Below are 27520 nucleotides of genomic sequence, written 5' to 3'. Positions count from 1 at the left end.
TTCAGAAGATTTTCTCTGGCTAATTTTTTCAGAAGTAAACCACCAGGTCCTTCTTCCTAGTCTCAGTCTGGAAGCTCAGGTGAAATCTGTCTACCACGGGTGACCCTGCTGGTATTTGAAAGACTGGTGGCACAGCTCCCAGTATCACAGTAACATGCAAGCCACTACAGTATGACAAACTGACAGAAGTGTGGGGATTATCAATACATGACCAATTTTATTTTATCTCTACTCCTACCTACTCATTCCCACCCCAGATTATTTTGAAGCAAATACAAGATATCACATCATTTCATTTGGAAAGATTTTAGTTTATTTCCAAAAGCCGTTTAACTAAATATTTCCACAGTACCATTATCATATGTAAAAAAAGAATTTAAGAATTCCTTTAATACGAAGTATGCATAAGGTGTTCATACTTTCCTGATATTTTAAAAGTTTGTTTGAATTGGGAAGCAAACAAGGTCCAGGTATTGTGAATGATTGATACATATCTTGTATTCCTTCTCCATCACTTTCCCTTGCAATTTTCTACTTGCAATTTGCAACTAAAAATAGTCATTTGTAGTTTCCCACAACTTTGACTTAGCTGACTGCATCCCCATGGTATTTAATATGTTTCTCTGTCCCTTGTATTTCCTTTAAATGCTTTTTCCTTTTTCCAGCAATACTACTTCTAGGTGGTGCTGCAGATTTCAATTAAAAACCCAGTGCCGTCGAGTCGATTCCAACTCATAGCGACCCTATAGGACAGAGTAGAACTGCCCCATAGAGTTTCCAAGGAGTGCTTGGCAGATTTCAATTAGGAGTTACATAATGTTTGGTTCTCTCTTTGGGTGTGATGTTAACAGCCGCTGATAATCATTGTTTAGATTCCTTAATTTATTCCAAAAAAGAAACCAAACCAGTTGCCATTGAGTCAATTCTGACTCATGGTGACCCCACGTGTTTCAGAATAGAACTGCAGTCCATAGTGTTTTCATAAGTGTGACCTTTCAGAAGCAGGTGATCAGGATTTTATTCTAAGGTGCCTCTGGGTGGATTAGAACCACCACCTTTCGGTTAGTACACCAGCACTTAACCATTTGTGGTACCCAGGGACTCTTCCTTTAATGTATTAAAAAAAAAAAAAATGTATTAGTGGTTGTAAAATGGCAGGAGAATTCTAATGATATCATTCCTTATTTTTTTATTCGTCTATAAAGAACAACTTTTCCTTATCAACTATTTGATTATCCTGAAATGTAGGCTGTATGGTAAATGCAAGATAAATGCATTTCCCTTATTTACCAGTTTTCAGAATAATAGGATGGTTTCCCAGAATTCTCTAAAGGTAACCAATGAGGCCTTTTTTTTTTAATATCACTATGAATTTATAGATTTAAACATATCAAAGTACATTACAATTATCATCCTTACTGATGCTTGAATTGTTCCATCTTTGGTCAGTGCAAGTTTATTGAGGTTGCTTACTGAATTCTTTTGTCATTAACCGCTTCTTTGCTAGGGTCATAATATACATTTCCTGCCCAACACCTGAAATCAGGCATTTTTCCAAAGAGTACTAATTTCTCTTAATGGGCAATGGTATTTGGAGACCACAATTTGTGTACTAGAGGAGCTCACTGCTACTGGTTAGTCATGTTTCAAGGCTACAAAATATGTATTAAAAAAAAAAAAAACCTCATTAGCTTTTACTGGTACTTCCAATTCAAAATCAGGTCTACAGGATTTTTAATTACACCTTTATCATTTATCAACCACATCAGTTCTTAATAATATATACATAATTACTATTTTGATTTATTCTACAACATGCACACAAGCATTTTAGAATAACAATATCAACACTATTACCAACTATTGAAAAGAGCTGATGAGTTTTTTGGGGGAACACCCATTACCAGTGAGTTAAGTCTGACTCATAGTGACCCTACAGGACAGAGAAGAACTACTTCATAGGGTTTCCAAGGAGCAGTTGGTGGATTTGAACTGCTGACTCTTTGGTTAGCAGCCAAGCTTTTAACCACTGCACCACCAAGGCTCCTTTCTGGGCAAGGGGCGGGTGTTATTTTGACCTTAGAATATAGTCCACTAAAGATAAAAAAAAAAAAAAACCCAAGATATGCAGCCCATTTATGCTATTTTAAAATCACTTAAAGAAGTTCCTCTCTGAGAAGCTAAGCCACCACAAGATATACAGTAAGATTTCATGAGTTGCACTTTCCTTACTGTTTTTACTGACATGTTTATATACGATATTAACATAGTTCCAATATTCTTAGTAACTTCCTTCCCCCTCCCCTTTTCTCCCACCATCTTATTTAGAGTGCTTTTTACTCCTAGTATCAATAAGCTAAATGGAAAGCTTATTCAATTTTTCATATGTACTCCCATTACTCTCTCCAATTTTTGAAATTGTGCTATTATCTACTTTGTTCAATGCATACTATAATGTTTATCTAATAATGATCATTTAGTGTTAGTTCTACAGGTATAATAAATGTAATGTGCACCACTAGTCCTTATATCAAAGTCTCATCTGGGGAGAAATGCTGAACAGAATTTCAAATTTTCATGGAATCCAGATTTTCTGGAGCCATGGAGGCTAGATGAACCCCTGAAAATATCTCCCCAAGATAATCTTTAAACCTTAAACCAAAAATATTCCCTGAAGTCTTCTTAAAACTAAACAAAACAAAACAAACAAACAAAAAAAACAATAGTTTAGCTTAATTAAAGAATGTCTGCCTTGATCATTGTGCTCTTTCAAAATCTATCTATGTGGGATCAAACTGACAACAGCAACTCAAAGGATTAGATAGGGATCTTAGGGGGCAGTGAGTTTACGTTAATGGGGGAGGAACTACTCAGAAAAGGAAGGTGACAATGGTGTACAACTTGAAGAACGTAATCAATGTCAGTGAATTGTACACGTAGAAACTGTTGAACTGGTGTACGTTTTTGGCGTATGTTTTGCTGTGTATATTCTCAACAACAAAAATAGTTAAAACAAAACTCGTCTTTTTGGTTGCCTAAAGCTTGTTCTCTTAATAGATTCATCAGGAAGGGTTCCAAGGAACAATATTCCCTGAGTTCTTGAATGATCATATGGTTGTCTCTGATCTTTATACTTAAAGGTCAGTTTGACCGGATATAAAATCCATAGTTCTCCATTTTCTTTCCATGAGTATTTTAAATATATTACTCCACTGCTTTCTGGCATAAAGGTGATGACAGTGTGATTTACCTTCTCTTGTAAATCAATAATTTTACTAGATTATCTCTCACTGTTGGCCATTCTGAAATGATTTTCCTAGATATGCAGTGGGGACTTTCAATTTATGGTTTCAAATAGTCTTTTATTTTAGGTACATTTGTTTTGTTCTATTGCTTTAGTTTTCTTCTTTGGGTTTCCTATTACACTTGCATTAAGTCATCTTTGTCTATTTTATACATCTTTTGAATCCCTTGGATTTTTGTTTATTTATTTTTTGTGTGTTTTAAAATTTTCTCTCCTTCTGTTTCTCTTAAGGCATTATCATACATTGTGTTTATTTGCTTTTGTGTATCTTCCGGTTTAGTCTATATTTCTTAAATTATTTTCTTCAATTTTTAATTCTTTCCTGAGCTCTATTATCTCTCTTTTCAAATCTTCCTTTTTCTCTAACCATCTTAGTTCTGATTTTTTCCAATTCTAATCCACATTGTTCTTTCAAAGCTTTTATAATTTTTAAAATTTTAGTTCATTTTGAAAAATCAGATTACTGTTGGTCTTGTGGGCATGTCTTTTTGGAGAATTCCCATTGCCCTCAATATCTGGCTCCTTGTTATGTTTTTTCTTACAATAACTTTGTATGGCATTTGACTGCAACCATCCCTTTTGCTCATTTTTTCAAGTAAAATAAATTTTCCTGAGTTTTTGGAAGGGGTAGATCATGATCACTTTTCTAATTTCATAGCTCTAGAGCTCTTACTTTTGTTGTGTTCCCAAAGTGACAAACATGTATGGTTTCCTACATTAAAATCTTGTTTCTCTGTTCTTCTCTACTTTTATTTGGACTTTTTCTTTTCTTTGCCCAAATGTCTCTGAACTGCTCAAATTAGACTCTACTCCCAGCAGCTTCTACTCAATGTGGGGTCATGGAAGGGAACTTCAGTTTATTTTCAAAAGTTTATATGGCTAAGTACATGGTTAAATACAACCAGAATATTCCTTAGAAGTGAGGATGGTGAGTTTAGCTTGCGTACTTCAGACACATCAAAAGGAAAGACCGATTGCTAGAAAAGGTCATTGTGGTTGGTAAAGTGGAGGTGAGAGAGGCCCTTGGTGAGACGGATCGACACAGTGGCCAAGACAATGGACTCAAACACAGCAACGATCATGAAGATGGCACAGGACTGGACAATGTCTTGTTCTATATACGTAAGGTTGCTATGGGTTGCAGCCAACTCAACAGCAACTAACACCAACAATAATATATGGCTAAGAAAGCTCCCGTACTATGAAACTTTGGCACATTACAGATGTCTTACATTCAACTATGAATTGCTTCTTGTGTTACCCCCTGACAATAATTTTGGCTGCTGTTCTCAGATTGGTCTGCATGTTCCAGTGAAATACTGTTGCCAGTTCCTACTGTTGGGCTATCAGAATCCCAGATATCTTTCCTGCACATCCTCCCATGTAAGTGGTAATACCATAAGGGTCCTGGTTCATGGTGCCCTACCTGCTCATATTTAGGGACTCATAGGGGGAAAACTGTGTTACCTACTTTTGTTGTAGATGTTGACTATATAGTCAAGATCCTTTGATTTTATGATTCCAGTAGACTCAGAAACTGTGCCATCTCATTTTCCCAGAATCCTAGAGAGATTCTTTTTGGTAATTTAAATATTTTTAGTTTTCCAGGCAATTCTAAGTTTATGAAACAGTTCATTTTATGAAAACTTCAGAACATGTTAACAAAATTAAAACTAACAAGAACCCATCTCAAAAGAAAAATACTTAAAATGATTATATTCAATAAGAAAATTCATTTATTCTGCTAAAAGCTACCTGATATCAACAAGAGAGCATTCCAAAGATAATCTTCCCATTGTCTTTAGATTTTCTTGAAGTTCTCTTAGACAATTAATATTGACTACTAGTTCAACACCCACGTCATACAGCAAGACCTATAAAGATAATAGCTTTAAGTCTACGGAAAGACAACATTTAAATATATTTGTTTGCAAACTAAAAAGCATAATAAAAAATAAAAAACTGATTCGCTTTCATAATTATATTTTTAACTTTGCATTTACCTCTACCAGTGTGTCTGTAACCATTCCGATGATCTGGCCTCTTCGCCACTGATTTTTATCGAGGATCTTAACAGCACAATGCATATCACTTTCCCATTTAATGGGTTCCCATTTTGAATTTTCATAAGCAGCCACCATTTTTTCTTCTAAACTATGTAAAGATAAAAAATATTTAATTTTCTAAATCTTTTCTTTTTCTTAGAACATGCAATTCTCTGACCACAGTTCTTCTATTGTCCTCCCTTGCTCATTCCACTCCAGCCAAACTAGACGCCCTGTTTCTCCTTAAATATTTCGAGCATATTTCCAACTCAGGGTCTTTGTACTAGTTGTTCTGACTGAGATGAACTTCCCCCAGATAACCACATGGTTTACTCCCTCTCCTCCTTCAAGGCCCACTTAAAACTGACCTTACTCACTCAGTGAGGTCTTCCCTGACCACCCTAAAATAGCTTTCTTCCCCAACTGCTTTATTTTTATCTGTTGCACTTATCATCACATACCACACTAAATATTTCACCTGTTTATTGTCATTCCCTCTCCTGGAATTTAAACACTGTCAGTGCAAAGACTTGTCCATGTTTTTACCACTGTATACCCAATACCTAGAAAAATGGCTGTCACATAATTGGTGCTCAATAAGTACTCATGGAATGAATGAATCTATTAGTGAAAACTCTCAATAGAAATATTACTTCTATACTCTTAGCTAAATTTTTAGTGATTTAGCTAAAATAATTTTTCTACTTTTAAAATTCTACATTTAAGACTTTTAGATCTTTGAAACAAAATACAGAAAGAATAAAACCACATGCAATATGCATTCTTTGTATGTTATACCTATTAAGTAAGTTTTCTGTTAATAACCACTGAACATAAATCTTTTCAGGAGATATTACATTGCAGATATGCACAGGTAGTTCCTTATTATAAAATGATTGGAAATTCTCATTCGGTAGAGATTTTGTAGACACAGGGTTTAAGTTGTTTACTTCATTTGAAATAATTTCTTCTGGAGAAGGATCCCATACTTCAATATGCTTTTTGGAATTATCTTTGATGGTGTATCTGAAAAATAACAAAACAACCCTGTTAATAAAAAGAATAGTTTACAAAATACTTATGTTTGTATTTCTCAGATCTAGAGATGAACAAGATTCACTGCTTCCCAGTTTTGATACTAACAGGTTAAAAATTTTAGTCAAGTTTTTTAAAGAGTTCTTAACCAAAACCAAAGTCAGCACAAAAACTAAAAAAAAATTTTTTTTTCAAACTAAACTGAAAACCAAACTTTCTATTTTAAAAGTTCTAAATACCAGCTTTGCTAATAAGTTCAACTCCTTCCATTAATATTTTATACTCACAAAGGGACAGAAGAGTTATTCAGGGATTATGTGATAACTTGAATACTTCTCCTTGGCTGAAAAGTATCAATCCCTTTGCTAATGAGAATACAAGAAGAAAGCAATTGCTATGAAAATGCATTAAGAAGTAAATTATTGAATGAAGTATTAGAATATCTAATAAATCAGATTAACTTAGACTCTAAGTACAGATAGTTACATGTTACTTTTTATTTCTGTAAAGAAAAAACTTAATTCTTTCACAATAAGCTGAGATTTAAGGCTACTAACAACTTTTGTTGCTATATCCAATGGATAGTTTTCAATCCTAAGTTAACTATTCTCTCAGCACTAGCTACTCTTTCCTTTTTGAAATGTTCTCTTTCTTTGGTTCATGGTTTTCTTCAGTCTCATGGTCTTGTTCTACCATCTTTCAGGCTTCCCTTTCTTTCCCATAAGTGATAATCAGGGTTGTGCCTTCATCAAGAGAGACTGAGATGAATGATGAGAGAGATAATTTCATTCATTTTCATGGCTCCATTTATCATCATACTCATACCGACTTGATGGCAATGTTTTTGTTTTTTTTTTTTCATTTATCGTTTATATGCTGCTAACTCCTACCTGTATCACCTAACCAGACCTCTCTTCTGAGCTCCAGCTCTATTCTGAGCCCCAGATCCATATATTCATTTCCTCCATTCAACAGTATTTACTGGGCACATACTATGAGCCAAGTGAAGTGCTAGATGCCAGAGATACAGCAGTAAACTAAATAGGCAGGGCGTGCGCCCTCATGAAGTGTATAGTCTAGTGGTACTAAAAGGCAATTACACAATTACTAATTACACAAACAATAAATTATAATACGGACAAGAACTACAAAGAAAAGAATGAGGCTATAAACCAACAAAATCTCATTTAGCTTGGGGTTTGGGAAATGCTTCTCCAATCCACATTTCAGCTGAGATTTAAAAAGGATAAGTAGGAGTTAGCTATGCATTCCAGGAACTGAAAGAAAACATACAGCTTTGACATAGTAAGCCAATAGGAGACTTCAGGTAGGCTGGGAGCAGGTTATTTGGGTGACATCGTGTTTTTGTAAAATTTGCAAAAGCAAGATATTTTTAACTGCAACTGGTTAAAATCATTATCATTTTTCTACTCCTACATCCCTCTCTCATTTCTCCTCATCTTGGGTTGGCCACACGTTTTGAGGATCTAATACTAAGGAAAAGTTGAGCTGGGGATACATTTAGTTTTTGCTTTCGTGGGATATAGTTTTGCGGTTCATGGCCACAACCCTGTAGAGGTAAGTTATTGCTAGCCATCTTGGTTTAGGAATGGATTGTCTAAATACTTCTACCATCCTGGTGTCACAACATGAAAATATAGGGTCCAACATAAAAACTGAAAAGAGCTCTAGTGGTACGGTAGTTAAAGTGCTTGGCTGCTAACTGAAGGTTGGTGATTTGAAAATACCAGCTGCTCCGCAAAGAAGGATGTGGTGGTCTGCTTCTGTAAAGATTTAGAGCCTTGGAAACCCCATGAGGCAGTTCTACTCTGTCCTATAGGGTCTCTACAAGTTGAATTGACTCAACGGTTTTTTTTTTTTTTTTTACATAGAAGTCACAATATACAACTACAATGAGGATAAACTGTTTAATGAGTAGGGCGACTATACCACCCAGTTTATACTTGTTGCCCTGGCATAACAGTGCTCCTCTTTCACTCTTAAACATGTCCCAGTTTGGATGAGAAATTATACAGTTATCCTATTAATAACCATTGTCAATTTACACTGCATATTTTATTTATTTAAGAAAACTTGAAATAGCACGTATATGTATGTTTATAGGTATGTATAATAGACATATGTATGCATGTAATGTATGAAAAAAAACAAACCTATTGCTATTGAGTCGATTCCAACTTATGGTGAACCCCATGTGTGACAGAGTACAACTGCTCTACAGGGAAGGTATAATCTTTACAGATGCACATCATCAGGCCTTTCTTCTGTGGCACTTCTGAGTGGGACTGAACTGCCAAATGCAAACCATTTGCACCATCCAGAGACCATGTAATGTACCCAATCACGCATTCAATGTATATGTATTCAGGAAAGAAACACGGTATTTTCCTAAAACTGACTACAATTTCATGAAAACTTATATAATACCAAGAACAACTTGTGGATCTGAAAAAAACTTTTTAAAACTATCAATAAATAAATTTCAATCAACTGTGTAGAGAAAAGGCTGAATTACTCTTCTATTCCCTCAACAGGGAATAGAATACAAGTATTCCCTGCTTTTCGAAAGTTTGCTTTACACCACTTTGCTTTTATGAAAGACCTACATTAGTGTGTTTTCTCTGACCCAAGCAATCCGACGAGCATTTTTGATTTACAAAAAAGGCAAAAAGCAGAAATAGCATTCAGTGCTTGTTCTACAGCCAGCTGTTAAGAGGCAGCACACACCTCAAACAGCGAGAGTGGTGGCACCAAGCTCCTTCCCCAAGAACTATATTCAGCATCTCAGCATATATTATTTCTACTTTACGTAGGTTGTGCATTTATCATATCATTCCTGCTGTTACTGTATGTTAGTGTTATTTTAGGTTTTATGGGTTATTTGGTATGATTTGGTAGGTTATTTTTTGGGTCTGGGAACACTCAAAATTTTTTCTCATATAAATTAATGGTAATTGCTTCTTTGCTTTATGCCATTTCGGTTTACGAAAGGTTTCACAGAAATGCTCTACTTTCAGACAGTGGGGGAAACCTGTGTACAAAATCAGGCATTTGAAGTGGTGATCACTATACAGTTTAAAAACATAGTAAGTATAAAGAAGTATTTTAGAGACGAGCCTGAATTTGTAATGTTTGTGGTATCTGTCAGCTTCTGAAAATCTATAATTTGTTGTGATTTCTTTTCTCACTCTAAATAAATATTAATTTTGCTTATATAATTTTATATCTTTTTCTTAAAGAGGGTCCCCCAAATTGTACAAATTTCAGGCTTACCCATGAACTCTGGGTTTCCCTTTGCCGAGGACAAAATGCAAGTAGTTCCAGGTGGGTAAACATACCTCTGATCTTTTTTCCCACCGCTGCACCTGCCTCATTCATTTTCCTTAGCTATCGCTCTCTCTGCTTCTCAATCTTCATTATGCGTTCCTGTTACTATCCAAATGAGCCACCATGTTCCCACAAACCCAAGGGCCTAGTGCAAACGTGATGCTACATGAAGGTTTGCTACTCTAAGATTTCTCTTTCCACTGGAATATATATTGTTGTTGTTGTTAGGTGCTGTCAAGTCAGTTCTGACTCACAGTGACCCCTATGCACAACAGAATGAAACACTGCCCGGTTCTGCACCATCCTCACAACCGTGGCTATGCTTGAGCCCACTGTTGCAGCCACTGTGCCATCCATCTCATTGAGGGTCTTCCTCTTTTTTGCTGACCCTCTCTACTTTACCAAGCATGATGTCCTTCTCTAGCGACTGATTTCTCCTGATAACATGTCCAAAGTATGAAATGTAGTCTTGCTAGCCCTGCTCCTAAGGAGCGTTCTAGTTGTACTTCTTCCAAGACAGGTTTGTTCGTTCTATTGGCAGTCCATGGTATATTCAATATTCTCCTCCAGCACCACAATTCAAAAGTGTCAGCTCTTCTTCGATCTTCCTTATTCACTGTCCAGCTTTCACATGCATATGAGGTGATCAAAAACACCACGGCTTGGGTCAGGTGCACCTTACTCCTCAAGATGACATCTTTGCTCTTCAACACTTTAAAGAGGTCTTTTGCAGCAGATATGCCCAATGCAATACGTGGTGTTGATCGTGGATCCAAGTAAAATGAAGTCCTTGACAACCTCAATCTTTTTTCTGTTTATCATGATGTTGCTTACTGGTCCATTTGTGAAGATTTCTGTTTTCTTTATGTTGAAGTATAATCCATGCTGAAGGCTGTGGTCTTTGATCTTCATTAGTAAGTGCTTCAAGTTCTCTGCACTTTCAGCAAGGAAGGTTGCGTCATCTGCATAACAAAGGGTGTTAATGAGTCTTCCTTCAATCCTGATGTCACCTTCTTCATATAGTCCAGCTTCTTGGATTATTTGCTCAGCATATGAATTGAATAGGTATGGTGAAAGGATACAGCCCTGACGCACACTTTTCCTTACTTTAAACCATGCAGTATCCCCTTGTTCGGTTCAAACAACTACCTCGATCTATGTACAGGTTCCTCATGAGCACAATTAAGTGTTCTGGAATTCCCATTCTTCGCAATGTTATCCATAATTTGTTATGATCCACACAGTCGAATGCCTAAGCATAGTCAATAAAACACAGGTAAACATCTTTCTGGTATTCTGTTTTCAGCCAGGATCCCTATGATATCAGCCATAATATCCCTGGTTCTACATCCTCTTCTAAATCCAGCTTGAATTTCTAGCAGTTCCCTGTTGATGCACTGCTGCAGCCGTTTTTGAACGATCTTCAGCAAAATTTTGCTGGAATGTGATATTAATGATATTGTTTGATAATTTCCACATTCGGCTGGATCATCTTTCTTGAGAATAGGGATAAATAAGGATCTCTTCCAGTCTATTGGCCAGGCAGCTGTCTTCCAAATTTCTTGGCATAGACAAGTAAGCACTTTCAGTGCTATATCCATTTGTTGAAATGTCTCAATTGGTATTCCGTCAATTCCTGAAGCCTTGTTTTTGGCCAATGCCTTCAGTGTAGCTGGGACTTCTTCCTTCTGTATCACTGGTTCCTGTTCATATGTTACCTCCTGAAATGTTCCTGAAATGGTTGAAGGTTGACCATTTCTTTTTGGTATAGTGACTCTGTGTATTCCTTCCATCTTCTTTTGATGATTCCTGTGTCGTTTAATATCTTCCCTGTAGAATCCTTCACTATTAAGACTCAAGGCCTGAATTTTTTCTTCAATTCTCTCAGCTTGAGAAATGCTGACCATGTTCTTCCCCTTTGGTTTTCTATTTCCAGATCTTTGCACATGTCATCATAATACTTTACTTTGTCTTCTAGAGATGCCCTTTGAAATCTTCTGTTCAGCTCTTTTACTTCATAATTTTTTCATGTTTTGTTTTTAGCTACTCAACATTCAAGAGCAAGTTTCAGAGTCTCTTCTTATATCCATTTAGGTCTTTTTTTTCTTTCCTGTCTTTTTAATGACCTCTTGCTTTCTTCATGTATGATGTCCTTGATGCCATTCCACAACACGTCTGGTCTTCAGTCATTAGTGTTCAACACGTAAAATCTACTCTCGAGATGCTTTCTAAACTCAGATGGGATGTACTCAAAGTCATACTTTGGCACTTGTGGACCTGTTCTACTAATTTTCTTCAGTTTCAACTTGAACTTCCATGTTAGTAACTGATGGTCTGATCTGCAGTTGGCCCCTGGCCTTATTGAGTTTTTCCATCGTCTCTTTCTACAGATGCAGTTGATTTGATTCCTGTGTATTCCATCTAACAATGTCCATATGTACAGTTGCCATTTACGTTGTTGAAAAAAGGTATTTACACTGAAGAAGTTGTTAGTCTTGCAAAATTCTGTCATGTAATCTCCAGCACCATTTCTATCACCAAGGGCATATTTTCCAACTACCGACCCTTCTTTGTTTCCAACTTTCTCATTCCAATCACAAGTAATTATCAGTGCGTCCTAGTTGCATATTTGATCAATTTCAGACTGTAGAAGCTGGTAAAAAACTTCATCATCTTTGGCCTTGGCGGTTGGTATGTAAATTTGAATAATAGTCGTATTAACTTGTCTTCCTTGTAGGCATATGGATATTATCCTATAACTGACACCACTGTACTTCAGGATAGATCTCGAAATGTTCTTCCATGAGTCTGTCAGTTTGTTGTACTGTGGGGGCTTGTGTGTTGCTGTGATGCTGGAAGCTATGCCACTGGTATTCAAATACTAGCGGGTCATCCATGGCAGACAGTTTTCAGCTGAGCTTCCAGAATAAAGATAGACTAAGAAGAAGGACCTGGAGGTCTACTTCTGAAAAGAATTAGCCAGTGAAAACCTTATGAATGGCAACGGAACACTGTCTGATATAGTGCTGGAAGATGTGCCCCTCGGGTTGGAAGGCATTAAAAATACGACTGGGGAACAGCTGCCACCTCAAAGTAGAGTCAACCTTAATGACGTAAATGGAGTCAAGCCTTCAGGGCCTTTATTTGCTGATGTGGCACAACTCAAAATGAGAAGAAACAGCTCCAAACATCTATAAATAATCAGAACCTGGGATATAAGAAATATGAATCTAGGAAAATTGGGAATCATCAGAAATGAAATGGAATGCATAAAGATCAACATCCTAGGCATTAGTAAGCTGAAATGGACTGGTATTGGTCATTCTGAATCAGACAATTATATAGTCTACTATGCTGGGAATGACAACTTTAAGAGGAATGGTGTTGAATGGAATACATGAAGACACTTCAAACGCAACATTTTTAAAGCTGACACCCTCACTTTCCCCAATAATCCTGCTTCTCACTCCTCTGTTTCCTATTATCAGAGACTAGTATTACTAGGCACTTAGTGGTTCAGGTCAGCAATCCTGAAAGTCAATCTTGATTCCTTCCTTTTCCTCACCACTGATAAACAAACAGGAAATTCTAACATTCATCTCCTTAATATTTCATAATCTGTTTTTCCTGTTCTCAAGCAATTATAATCTCAACAGCCTTTAGTACCCACTTCTAGCCTTAATCCTTTACACCTAACTCCTCACTTATCGACAATCTTGTTATCTGACGTTTCACATTAAAATCTACTTAAGTGACCTTAAAGTCAGTTAGGAACCCATTTGTTTTGAGAGACAGAGTGCTTCACTCCAGAGCCCCAAGTCCTTGATCCCTCCTATCCTGCCCCTCCCCCCAGTCGTGGATGCAAATAAAGTTAAAAGAGGGGGAAAAGAAAAGGCCCCATGGACGCTGGGGCCTCAGGCCAATAATCTGCAGGCGTGCTCTGTGGCCAGTGAGGCTGCAGGCTGGTGGCTGCTCCGTTGTCCAAGTGGAGCTGCGGATTTGGGCCAGAAGTCTGCCAGAAGGTGGCAGAGGGGCACAGACAGGACTCACAGTGATCGCTTCGGCACAGACCTCAAGATCTGCCGTTTGCATGCTTAGAGGTGCTAAGGCCAGGAGGTGAAGGTCCCAGATAGGTAGGTGGAAAGCAAGAACTCCTCCTGAGTCGGAGTAGAGCAGGTCCCCCTTTGGCTGCAAATCCTGACCCAACTGAAGCAGGGTTATTAACCATCTCATAACAGTTGTTTTTCAGAAAAATCTACTTTTGTCACAACTTTTACAGCTCTTCATCATGATTGGTCGAATCTCCAAGTTTCTTCTCCTGGCAGGAGGCCGAGGCATAGGCGCACTGACTCCAGAGCTACCCACTATATGACCTTCCTTGGGTGGCAGTACCGAGCCATCACCATTTTTTTAGAGCCCTGTACAAAAACTCATTCACTAAAATTATGCGGACTGTGCATGCATCACAGGACTAAAGATCTTCCCCTCACTGTTCATGCACATGTATGTCACTCCCTGTAAAAGGAGCAAATCTGCCCTGGTTCAAGGAGCTGGCAGCCTTAGGTCATGAGACCCTGGCCTACCTCTCAGTTTGCAAACAGTGAATAAACCTTTCTGTTCTTCCAACCCTGTGTCTGACTGACTTCGATTCGCTAGTCTGCCTAACAAGAACCTATTAGTTGACGGGTTCGCAATCAGCTCTGCCTGTGGTTTGAGATTGTACAAGCTGACCCTCCTGCCTGAAGTACAAAGTCACTGTGGAAGTCAGATGTTGAAAGTCGGCAGTCAGAGCACTCACGACATGTGAGTTGCAGACCCTGGGACTGCAGCCTGCAGGGGAAGAAGCACCCCCCGCCCCCCGCCCCAGCTGCCTCCAAAATGAGTCCTGGAGCTTGAGGAATATTTGGTTCCATAAGGTTTGCTTAACACTGATTTTTGGCTCACGACCTGGTCTTTGGAACCTAACCATGTCAAAAGCTAAGTTAGGAGTAGGTGTAATTTACTTTTAAACTTTTAAAACGCAAATCTCTCAGACCTCTGCTTAAAATCCTTTAATAGCTCCCCTTTCCTCAGGAGATAAAGTAATTTACTTTTCACTGATTAAGGTCTTATAATAATTTAGTCTCTACATTTTTCTCCAGCTTTATCTCTTTACACACCTTGCACTACTGTCTTTAATTCTGTACCTCAGCTGTGTAAGCATACTAGCCAGTTCCTGAGCACACCTTATTTTTGAGCTTATAAGCCTTCACTCCTAGTTATATTACCTAGTTTAACTTAGATGACATTTTCAGGGGCAAACCCTCCAGAATTCCCATAGTACCCATGACTAACCTTACCACAGTACTTATACTAAAAGGAACACCCATTTCTCCTTCCTACTGTATACACACTAAGCAACTCGAAACCAGATGAAACACCCACCCCTTGGCATCGAGTGGATTCTGACTCATAGTGACCCTACAGGACTGAGTAAACAGCCCCATGGGGTTTCCAAGGAGCAGCTGGTGGATTAGAACTGCCAACCTTTTGGTTAGCAGACAAGCTCTTAACCACTGTGCGACCAGGGCTCCATTGAAGGCAAAGGCGGCATCCTTATTTATCACTAAGTATAGCATTTGTTATACTGTAACAAGTAGGCATGTAAATATTTCTTGATTACATAATTGAACAATAAGAAGAAAAAAACTAGTTGGTGAACTTTAAGTTTTTTTTAAAAAAACTTTATTGATGATAGTACCCTAGAGATAACACTATTACCAGATTTTATGAATCCTTCTAAAGTAGTAGTACATGTATACAACTGTTTTATGGTTATAAAATTAAACATTCATCTTTGCTTCTATGCTATAACTTGATATTTTATAAAACTGATGTTAACAGAAGAAAACAATTTATGTAAAACTACATGACCTTGTTTTAAAACAAAACTGGCTAAATGAGTGGTAAGAAAATATTTAGAGTTTTTAATAAAAACACTGGATTTTAACTACAGAAGACTCCTGAAGTCAAACAGTGTTATTCTTTATCATTAGTGACCCAGACAGATTAACAGCATAACTCAAAGAAACACAAGGTAACAGCAAGGACTGTACCTCTAATTTATGGCTACAATAGAACTAATTGGATTATACGGTTTATACAGTCATGTAAAGGTATTAATATAAATTAAAAACTCAGTGTATGCTCACATTATAAAACCAGAATTGTCAACTTTGAGGGCAGAGTTGGATATATTTTATATGCACTGAATTTATGATCTTATAACTAAAAAGCTCTCACTGGAAATTTGAATTTCTATGTAAAGACGGCTGTAAAGGCAGAGAACTTTTAAAAGCTAGCAGTAACTCCCTGTGTATTCTTACTATGGAACGCTACTCTCCCAGAAAGTTCCCACGCTGCCACAAAGAGCTCCCCTTTTCAGACTCTATTTTGCTTACTGTGGAAGAATTTTTCGCTTTGGTGCTCCCCTATAACAGTAGTACACTATGGTAAGGTGATACAGGTGCCTGCTGTTTTCTTTTTCTGCTCTTGACATTCTTAATGTTTTATCTGAATATTCATCTAGTAAATGCCTTATGCCCTGAGGTTGTTTAAAATAAAGAGAAATTTAAAAACTTAAAAATATCTTTATTAATTTAAAGATTTGTCTGAAGACCTCATGTGTGTCATGCATAATGCTAGACACTGGGAATATAGCAGTGAACAAGATACAGAATTCTTCCTCTGATAGAGTCTTTACATCTAGTAAGACTGATAAGTGGTAAGGAGACATACAGGGTGCTACAGAATACATTGAATAGAGACAACTTAATCTAGTCTGGGGGTGGGCAGAAGTATTGGTAAAATAAATGTCAGAGAAGGCATTCCTGAGTAAGTTTTACTGAGTCAGACCTTAAACATGAGTCACCATTACTCAGGCAGGGAAAAGTGAAGGGGAAATTATTTCAGACTGAGAAAACAATACACACAAAGGGATAGGGAAATGTTCTGGAACCTGAGGGGACAGCTTGGTTCAAGTACAGAAAGGGAGTAAGAGTGGAAAAGGATGAGGTTGAAATGAGGCTGGAGAGAAAGACACAGGCCATGTTAAAAATTGTAAAATGTATCCTAAGATCAACGGGGAATAACAAATCATATTTGCATTTTAAAAAGTTCACTCTGACTACAGGGAAAGGGATTATAAAGAGGGGAGAAGAGATTCAGAGAGGCCAGTAAGGAAGCTACTATAGTCTGAAATTGGTAGGGCACAAAGTTGAAATGGTTGTCCATTCAAACACTGCTTTCAACCCTTCTTTCAACTCATTCCTTTTTATTTTTGCTCTAGTAGCTCCCAGAGCTTTCCAGCCTCTTGCAGTTATTAAAAACTCAGTCTAGCCACTTAGGAGGTAAAAAACGGCAAAGAACAGTGCTCTCACCCTAACAATGAGAAAAAGCTGGATAAGCTACAAAATCATAACTTTTCTGAGCCTACCAGAAAGTGAAGGTCATAAGACAACCAAGTAGCTCAAATTCCAAAGCGGGGGGCGTCAAACCTCTCCAAGAAGATATGGGAAATACAAACCCCTCACCTGTTGCAGCACAGGAGGAAGAGGTGACTGCCACAAAGGCAAGGAAAAAGAAATCAGTGAAAATTTTAATGAACTGATAAGGCCAAGTATGAGCTATTATGTCAGGCTGCAATAGCTGGGGGCCCCAAATACAAGTGGAGTTTGCATTCATTTCCAAGTTCTTTTCCAATGGTCTCTACCAATTTCTCACAAGAAATACTGAGGCAAGTTAGATCAGAGAGAGGCCCTCTCAGTGCTGCAGGTCGGTAGGAGGTGATTTGACACTGCTGGGGGAAAGACATGAAGCTATGCCTGCTATGAACCAAAAGCCTTAAGCTGCTAGGGAAGTGGCAGCAAACCCTACTGCCCACAGGGCAAAGGCAAAGACCCACCACAGCACGGGGAAAGGTAGAAGAGGGGCAGCAAGTCATCCTGGGCCCAGCCAGGATCCCATACCAATTACATGCAGAAGTCACCAAAACAAATCACAGATATAAAGGCAGAGTTTGGCTTCCATAGGGAAAAAGTGGCAAGAACAATGAAAAAGCCCTACCCTGATGCCCAGAAGCACAGGCTCTATCTAAGAATGATGCTGGACCAGAAAAAAAAAAATCCCTACTACCCACCACAAGCCTAGGCTAACCCTGGGGAGGGAGCAAGAGCACAGAGAGAGAGATCCCTCTGTGGTGCAGGAATGCTGGGATAGCTGAAAGTTGAGAGTGGAGAACTAACACTGAGAAAAACACAAATGTACCCAGCCCCCCAAAACAATGACAAAGCTATAGCACTCCTCTGCTATAGGAATTTGAAGTCAGCTGAGAGGTGAAGGTAACAAGAAAAAAAAAAAAAAAAAAAAAAACCCATTGCCATTTTGTCGATTCTGACTAATAGTGACCCTATAGGACCGAGTAGAGCTGCCCCACAGGGTTTCCAAGGAGCAGCTAGTGGATCTGAACTGCTGATCTTTTGGTTAGTAGCCAAATGCTTAACCACTACACCACCAGGGTTCCGAAGGTAACAATTACAACAAAACCAAAACCCAAAGGTACAGCGGTCCAAATCCACCAGGCACTCCTGAGAAATCCTATGCCTAAGTTCTGCTCTGTCCTATAGGGTCGCTATAAGCACGAATCGACTTGACAGCAACAGGGTTTTTTTTTAAAATTAGAAAACCACTTTAAATATAAAGGCATAGATAGGTTAAAAGTAAAAGAATGGAAAAACCACACCATGCAAACACTTATCAAAAGAAAGCTGGAGTGGCTATATTAATTAACACACAAAGTAGACTTTAGAACAAGGCATGTTACCAATGATATTAAAAAAAAAAAGACATTTATTTATAAAAAGGTCAATTTACCAAGTTGAGATAATAATTCTAAATGTGCGTGCACCTAACAACGGTTTTAAAATACCTGAAGGAGAAAGTGATAGAATTCAAAGGAGAAACAAATCCACAATTATAGTTGGAGACTACAACATCCCTCTCTCAGTAATCAATAAAAATATACAGACAAGAATAAATAAATACATGATACAGACGATCTCAACCAACTTGACCTAATTGACAAACTGAATATATTCTCTTCCAGTGGACATGGAATATTCACCAAGATTGACCATAAAAAAATTGAAATAATACAAAATATGTTCACTGAGCCCAAACGGATTAAACTAGAAATCATTAACAGAAATATATCTAGAAAAATTAACAAATATTTGGAAGTTAAACAGCACACTTCTAATTAAACTATTGGTTAAAGAAGAAGTCACAAGCAAAATTATGGGATATCTTCAATTGAATGAAAATGCAGCATACTGAAATGTTTGAAATGTAGCTAAAGCAGTTCTAAGAAGAAGATTAGGGTATTAAATACTTATATTAGTAAACAAGAAAAATTTTAAATTAATAAGCTAACTTCCACCCTAAGAAACTAGAAAAAAGAACAAATTAACCCACCACAAATAGAAGGAAAATAAAGAGCAGGATCAATGAAATTGAAAATAGAAAAATGATAGAGAAAAAATAAGTGAAATTAAATGCAGGTTCCTTGAAAAGATTAAGAAAATTGATAAACCCCTAGCCAGACACATCAAGAGAAAAAGAAGATACAAATTACCAGTATCAGGAAAGAAAGAAGAGAAATCATTATAGAACGTAGAGACATAACAAGGGCATATTATAAACAACTATATGCTAATAAATTTGTAACCTAGATGAAATGGATAAATTCACTGAAAGACACTATCGCAGCTCACTTAAGAAGAAATATATTACGTGAATAGCACTGTATCTATTAACGAAATTAAATTTTAGTTTAAAAAATCTTCCGACAAAGAAAACTCCAGGCTCAGATGCCTTCACTGTTGGATTCTACCACACATTCATGGAAGAAACAAATACCACTTCTACATACTCTTTTGGGAAATAGAAGAAAAAAACATTTCCCAACTCATTTCATGAGACCAGCATAATCCTGATAGCAAACTGGATTAAAACATTACAAGTAATGAAACAAAAGACTAATATCCCTTGTTAACAAGGGCATATAAACCATCAACAAAATACAAGCAAATCAAATTTAAAGACTAAAAGTGAAAAATCAAATGATGATCATTGCAATATTGGTGAAATAATTTGGAAACAGATGATGGTGATGGTTGCACAACATGAACATAACTCATGTCGCTGAACTGTACATGTAAAAAATGTTGAATTGGCAAATGTTTTATATATATATATATTTACCACAATAAAACAATTTTAAAATAAGATCATCACAACAGACGCAGAAAAAGCATCTGACAAAATCCAATACCCGCTCAGGATAAAATCTTTCGACAAATTAGAAACAGGAGGGAAGGTCCTCTATTTGCTAAAGTGCATGTACAAAAAATCTACAGCTAACATCATATTTAACAGTGAAAGACTAAATGTTTTTCCCTTAAGATTGGGAACAAGGCAAGGATGCCTGCTCTCACCACTCCTATTAAACATGGTACTGGAGGACCTAGTCAGTGCAACAAGCAAGAAAAATAAAAGATTAGAAAGCAGAATTAAACAGTCTTTATCCACAGACAACATGACTGCCTACATAAAAAAAACAGATCCCCCCAAAAATCTACCAAAAAAGCTAAAACTAATCATGAGTTTAGCAAGGTCACAGAATATATGGTCAATATCAATTGTAACTCATCTTTTCATGCTACCAATGAACAACTGGAAATTAAAATTTTTACAAATGTACCATTTACAAGAGTGTAAAAAACATGAAATTCTTAGGGATTTACATAATACATTATATTCAAGATATACAGGCTAGAAATTACAAAACATTAATGAGAGAAATCAAAGAAAACAAATCAAGAGATATACTATGTTCATGTGTCTGGAAAACTCAACATTATTATGAGGTCAATTCTCCCAAAATGATCTACGGATTGAATGCAGTTTCAATCAAAATCAGGAGGCTTTTCGTAGAAACTGACTCGCTGATTCTAATATGTATATGGAAAAACAAAAGGACTTAAGATAGCCAAAACAATTTTGAAAAAGAACAAAGTTGGATGACCACTTTACCTGATTTCAAGACTTACAGGCCTATACATTTATGTTCCACTGGGTTTTGACAAAGGAGCCAAGGTAGTTCCAAGGAGAAAGTCTAACCTTTTCAAAATGGTACTGAAACAATAAGACACGCATATGTTTAAAAAAAGAACCTGGACCCATTCACAATATATCAAAATTAACTCAAAATGTGTGACAAACCTAAATGTAAAACCTGAAACTATAAAACTTCTATAAGAAAACACAGGTGGAAATCTTTATGACCTGTGTTAGCCAAAGCTTCCTCAGTTATGATACAAAAAACTCAAATCATAAAAGAAAAATAATCAGATGAACTGAAATTCATCAAAAGTAAAAAATGTCTGCTTTTGAAAGATACTGTTAAGAAAATGAAAAGACAAGCCACAGACAGGAAGAAAATATTTGCAATGTATATACTTAATGAAGGACTTGTATCTAAAACATATAAAGAAGTCTCATGACTCAATAAGAAAATAAGCAATACAATAAAAAAAAGGGGCAAACATTTGAAAAGATAATTCACCAAATAAGAGATACAGATGGCAAATAAGCACATGAAAAGATGCCCAATATGAAGGAATGCAAACTAAACTCATTATGAAATACCACTATACTCCTATAAGAATGACTAAAATAAACACAAAATGATAAAAATCAAGGATGCAGAGCAATAGAACTCTGATACACTGCTGGTGGGAATGCAAAATGATAGGGCCAATTTGGAAATCATTTGGTAGTTTCTTATAAAGTTAAACATGCACTTACCTTATGACCCAACATTTCTACTCCTAGGTATTTATGCAATAGAAAAGAGTAACATATATATATATTTATACAAAGACCTGTATGCAAGTCAGCTTTATTCAGGAAATCACCCCAAACTGGAAGTAATCCAAATGTCCATCAACTCGTGAAAATATAAAACTGTAGTTATCTTCATGTGATGGAATACTAGTCAACAATAAAACAAACCACTGATACATACACGCAACATGGATAAATCTCAAAAGCATTATGCTAAATGAAAGAAGCCAGACACAAAAGGCAACATGCTGCATGATTCCATTTATATGACACTGTGGAAAAGTCAAAACCATAGGAATAGATATTAGAGTTGTGGTTGCCAGGGGCTGGGTATGGAGGAAGGCAACTGACTACAAAGGGACACATGGAGAACTTCTTGAGGTGACAGAAGTATTCTGTCTTGACTGTGATGACAATCATATGACTCTGTGTGTTTGTCAAAACTGATATAGCTGTGTACCAAAAGGATGAATTTTAACTGTCTGTAAGTCATACCTTACTAAACCCAAGTTTAATAAAAAGAAAACTTAGTCCAGTAGAGTTTAAATGTTCAATCTTCTCTCTTTTCCTCCCTCACTGAGGACCTACAGTAGAAAAAAGATAGGCCCTCTCTCTTCCGGTTCCAGCTCCTCCAGTATTAGGGCAGAGAAGAATCATGTTAGGGCAGGAAGCAGCAGCATAATCACATAGTGAGCACGTGATTGCAATCCTCTGCTGGGTATCACTGCTGTTTCATCTTACTTTAGGTATTAAGCGTAGTTATTCCCAACAATGGCTTCTGTGAGGGCTGTATGTGGGAGTTTGTTAGAGGACTCCTTGGGGGCCACTCCACTGCACTAGACCTTACTGTGGAAGAATCTTTTTGTCTTGATTTCAAACCCTGCCAGTCCTCCTCACCTCTACCCTGTCCTCGTGCTTCTGGGTTTGGCTCAACCACCGATCTGTCCTGGGTGGCTCAAGCAGATATCTTGAAAAGTATCCACTTAAACCCAGGAAAACTCACATTTTTCCAAATAGGAATGCAGGCTACTCTACCACTACACTATCTTGCCATTTCTCTTCCCAATTCTCTTTTCAATAGGTACAGGGGGATGTCCAAGCAGACATTCAACCTAGAAATAAGATGCCAGTCTCCTTTTCTTAGAAGCATCTTCAATCTCTAGGAGCCATTCTCTTGGAACCAGAGATGGAGATAAAAGCCACTCTATTCCCCCATTACAGTAATGATTCCAAGTATCTTTCCCATTGATTTTTCCTAATCCAGAAAAAAATGAAAATTCCCAAATGCATGGTCTAAGCAGATATCCGATGGGGAAGGATATACCAGTTTCCCTTCTTGCAAACACCCTAAATATTTGAGTAATTCTCTTAGAGTGGCCCATTGCTTACCCTCCCCACTTTCCTACAGGAGAGAAGAGCCACTGCACTCTGTGCAAAGGTGATGAGTACAATTGTGACATCGACAATTCCCTCTCCATATCCCCACTCCAATCCAGAGGTGGTAGAGGGAATGGGTAGTATGATCAGGATGGCAGAAGACATCTGACCAACTCAAGCTCTGGACAGGACTCTGGCCCAATTTAGGATGTGGAGTACTCAGTGTGTTTTTATCCGTATCTTTGGGCCCTAGTAGCCAATTTCAAAGGAACCCTTGTGGTGGACCGGTTAAGTGCTCAGTTGCTAACAGAAAGGTTGGTGGTTCGGACCCACCAGCCGCTCTGCAGGACAAAGATGTGGCAGTGTGCTTTCATAAAGATTACAGTCTTGGAAACCCATAGGGCAGTTCAACGCTGTCAGTATGAGTCAGAATTGACTCGATGGCACACAACAATAACAAGTCAATTTCAAAGAAGGAGGAAAAGTTCCAATGAATTTCTTTCTTATTCTACAAGCAAAATATTTGACAGTCTGAAGTATGTCAGAACAAAGAAGACAAAAGAAAATAGTCTAATTGAAAAAATTTTTTAGGCAGAGGCAGGGCCAAGATGGCTGACTAGGTAGAAGCTACCTCGGATCCCTCTTGCAACAAAGACTCAGCAAAACAAGTGAATCGATCACATACATGAGAGTCTACGAACCCTGACCATCAAACACAGATCTAAAGAGTTGACCTGAGTGACAGAGACTGAGAACGAACAACCATGGGGAAGCAGTGACTGTTTTTGGAGTCTTGAGCCAGCGTCCCAGTCAGGAAACCTTGGAGCCGGGCTTTGGGCTGAGCGCAGGGGGGGCTGAGCACAGCATCCTGTGACGGCACAAACACGGGGTGCAGCCCTAGCCCCCTGAACTGACCTCGGGGGAAGCCCAGCCAGTGCATGCAGGCAGCTCAGCGACACGGCTGACAAGATGAGAAGTCACTGGGAGGCAGTGACTGGTTTTGGAGCCTGGAGTGTTTGGAGCCTGGAGTGCGGCATCCCAGCTGGGGAACCTTGGCGCTGGGCTTTGGACTGGGAGCGGAGGAACTAACCATGGCTTCTGAGACAGCGCAAGCACGGGACACGAGCCTGACCCTTGGGGGCAATCTCTACCCAGCCAGCGCACACAATCGACGTGCCCCTCGGGAATCTCGGATAAAACAGTCATCCCAAGCAACATAAGTAACTTTTGTCTACATTCTGGGGTGCTACTCTCACCTGTTTATCTGAACCCTCCCCTCCCCTTCCCAGGCGGCTTCATTAACATTGGAATTTCCTGAGCCAGAGAGTGATCTGCACTGTGGTTTTTCTTTCTTTCTTGTTTTTTTTTTTTTTTTTTTTGGTGTCTTCCTAACCCATTCTCCTGGCCTGAGAGAAGCAGCTACAAAAAACCCAGGGACCAAAAATCCTTCCCTAATTGGACTAAAAACTCAGAACCAGCTCCAGCCAAGCATATGTGATCCACAGTCTTGGGCTTTCATCCCTACAGGGAACAAGGTGGCTATTATAATGCAAAGGCAGTTCTGATACGGATCTGACTGTAACTGTTTTAGCGGATTACTGTAAAGACAAGTTTCCCAGGTCTGATATCTCTGCCTATTCAACACAGCCCTCACTAACTCACAACAGGGAACTGAGGGCTGAAGCTCCCCCCAGACCACCTAGCCTCCTCCCTAGGGGTCTAAGGAGGGTAACACCTTCAAATCTGTAGAGGTACTTGCATTGGGGGCCTAAGGTACACCTGCAGAGCCCACCCACCAAGGTGCTTTAGGAATAGAGACATACCTACCTCACTGACACTTGGGGGAAGCCTGTCAGCATCCTGCCCCCCCCCCGGAGTGTGAACCCCTGCTGCTACGAGAATCTGGTGCAAACAACTCTCACCACTACTTCTCTAGGTGGATAGGTGACAGTCTGCATCACACACTTGATGACCCCAAATCAGATTCTACTCAAGAATAGTGAATGGGCTCAGGCTTATATATCTGGTAACAGCCCAAACCAGTTGGTAACAGTACATAAGTGAGTCAAGGGCTACAACAATCAACACAGCGCAATCTAGTAGCCCATCTATGTATATTGAAAGAAAACAAAACAAGATAAGACTCAGTGAGCAAATATAAAATAAATCACTACAATATCTTAGTGATGGCTCGGAGATAGCAGTCAATATCAAACCACACAAACAAGCAGACCATGATTGCTTCTACAACTCCCCAAATTAAAGAATCAAAATCTTTCCCAAATGAACATACAATCCTGGAATTGCCAGATGCAGAATATAAAAAACTAATTTACAGAATGCTTCAAGACATCAGGGATGACCTCAGAAATGAAATAAGGCAATCTGCAGAAAAAGCCAAGGAACACACTGATAAAGCAGTTGAAGAACTCAAAAAGATTATTCAAGAACATAGTGGAAAAATTAATACGTTCCAAGAATCCATACAGAGACAGCATTCTGAAATCCAAAAGATTAACACAAAATTACAGAATTAGACAACTCAGTAGGAGTCAGAGGAGCAGACTCGAGCAATTAGAATGCAGACTGGGAGATCTGGAGGACCAGGGAATTGATACCAATATAGCTGAAAAAAAAATCAGATAAAAAAATTAAAAAAAAATGAAGAAACCCTAAGAATCACGTGGGACTCTATCAAGAAGAATAACTTGCGTGTGATTGGAGTCCCAGAACAGGGAGGGATAACAGAAAACACAGAGAGAATAGTTGAAGATCTGTTGGCAGAAAACTTCCCTGACATCATGAAACACGAAAGGATATCTATCCAAGACGCTCATCGAACCCCATTCAAGATTGATACAAAAAGAAAATCACCAAGACATATTATCATCAAACTTGCCAAAACCAAAGATAAAGAGAAAATTTTAAAAGCAGCCAGGGATAAAAGAAAGGTCTCCTACAAAGGAGAATCAATAAGTTCAGACTACTCAGCAGAAACCATACAGGCAAGAAGGCAATGGGATGACATATATAGAGCACTGAAGGAGAAAAACTGCCAGCCAAGGATCATATATCCAGCAAAACTCTCTCTCAGATATGAAAGCGAAATTAAAACATTTACTGATAAACACACGCTTAGAGAATTTGCAAAAACCAAACCAAAGCTACAAGAAATACTAAAGGAAATTGTTTGGTCAGAAAACCAGTACTATCAGATACCGGCACAACACAAGGTCACAGAACAGAGCATCCTGATATCAACTCAAACAGGGAAATCACAAAAACAAATAAAGATTAATTAAAAAAAAAAAACGCTCAAAACAGGGAATCATTGAAGTCAATATGTAAAAGATCCCAATAATCAAAAAGAGGGACTACATACAGGTGGCATAGAACTGCCATATGGAGAGGGACACAAGGTGATATACAAAATTACAAGTTAGGTTTTTACGTAGAAAAATGGGGTAAATATTAAGGTAACCACAAAGAGGTATAACAACTCCATAACTCAAAATAAAAACCAAGAAAAACATAAGGACTCAGCAAACATAAAGTCAAATACTATGAAAATGAGGAACAAACAATTTACAAAGAAAAACGTCTCAGCACAAAAAAATAAGTGGAAAAATGAAATTCTCAACAACACACATAAAAAGGCATCAAAATGACAACACTAAACACATACTTATCTATAATTACGCTGAATGTAAATGGACTAAACGCACCAAAAAGAGACAGAGAGTCTCAGACTGGATAAAGAAACACGATCCGTCTATATGCTGCTTACAAGAAACAAACCTTAGACTTAGAGAAACAAACAAACGAAAACTCAAAGGATGGAAAAAAATATATCAAGCAAACAATAAGGAAAAAAGAGCAGGAGTAGCAGTATTAATTTCTGAAAAAACAGACTTTAAACTTAAATCCACCACAAAGGATAAAGAAGAACACTACATAATGATAAAAGGGACAATTGATCAGGAAGATATAACCATATTAAATATTTATGCACCCAATGACAGGGCTGCAAGATATATAAAACAAACTTTAACAGAACTGAAAAGTGAGATAGACACCTCCACAATTATAGTAGGAGACTTCAACACACCACTTTCGGAGAAGGACAGGACATCCAGTAAGAAGCTCAATAGAGACATGGAAGACCTAATTGCTACAATCAACCAACTTGACCTCATTGACTTATACAGAACTCTCCACCCAACTGCTGCAAAGTATACTTTTTTTCTAGCGCACAAGGAACATTCTCTAGAATAGACCACATATCAGGTCATAAAACAAACCTTTGCAGAATCCAAAACATCGAAATATTACAAAGCATCTTCTCAGACCACAAGGCAATAAAACTAGAAATCAATAACAGAAAAATTAGGGAAAAGAAATCAAACACTTGGAAAATGAACAATACCCTCATGAAAAAAGACTGGGTTATAGAAGACATCAAGGAGGG

At 37.9% G+C, this 27520-nt stretch overlaps 1 protein-coding gene across 1 annotated transcript in view; it reads right to left on the bottom strand.

The window, feature by feature from the left end:
• Positions 1 to 27520, bottom strand: part of RNF17 (ring finger protein 17) — a 224019-nt gene that overhangs the window by 80621 nt on the left and 115878 nt on the right. The window contains exons 20-22 of the mRNA XM_064275375.1: positions 6148 to 6375; positions 5308 to 5458; positions 5060 to 5178 (exon numbers count right to left, since the gene is read on the bottom strand). Of these exons, the coding sequence (XP_064131445.1) occupies positions 5060 to 5178; positions 5308 to 5458; positions 6148 to 6375 (498 nt within the window). The remainder of the gene's footprint in view (positions 1 to 5059; positions 5179 to 5307; positions 5459 to 6147; positions 6376 to 27520) is intronic.

The sequence above is a fragment of the Loxodonta africana genome, chromosome 23 (assembly GCF_030014295.1).
Source record: "Loxodonta africana isolate mLoxAfr1 chromosome 23, mLoxAfr1.hap2, whole genome shotgun sequence".
Lineage (NCBI taxonomy): Eukaryota > Metazoa > Chordata > Mammalia > Proboscidea > Elephantidae > Loxodonta > Loxodonta africana.
This window is presented reverse-complemented; position numbering and strand designations above follow the sequence as displayed.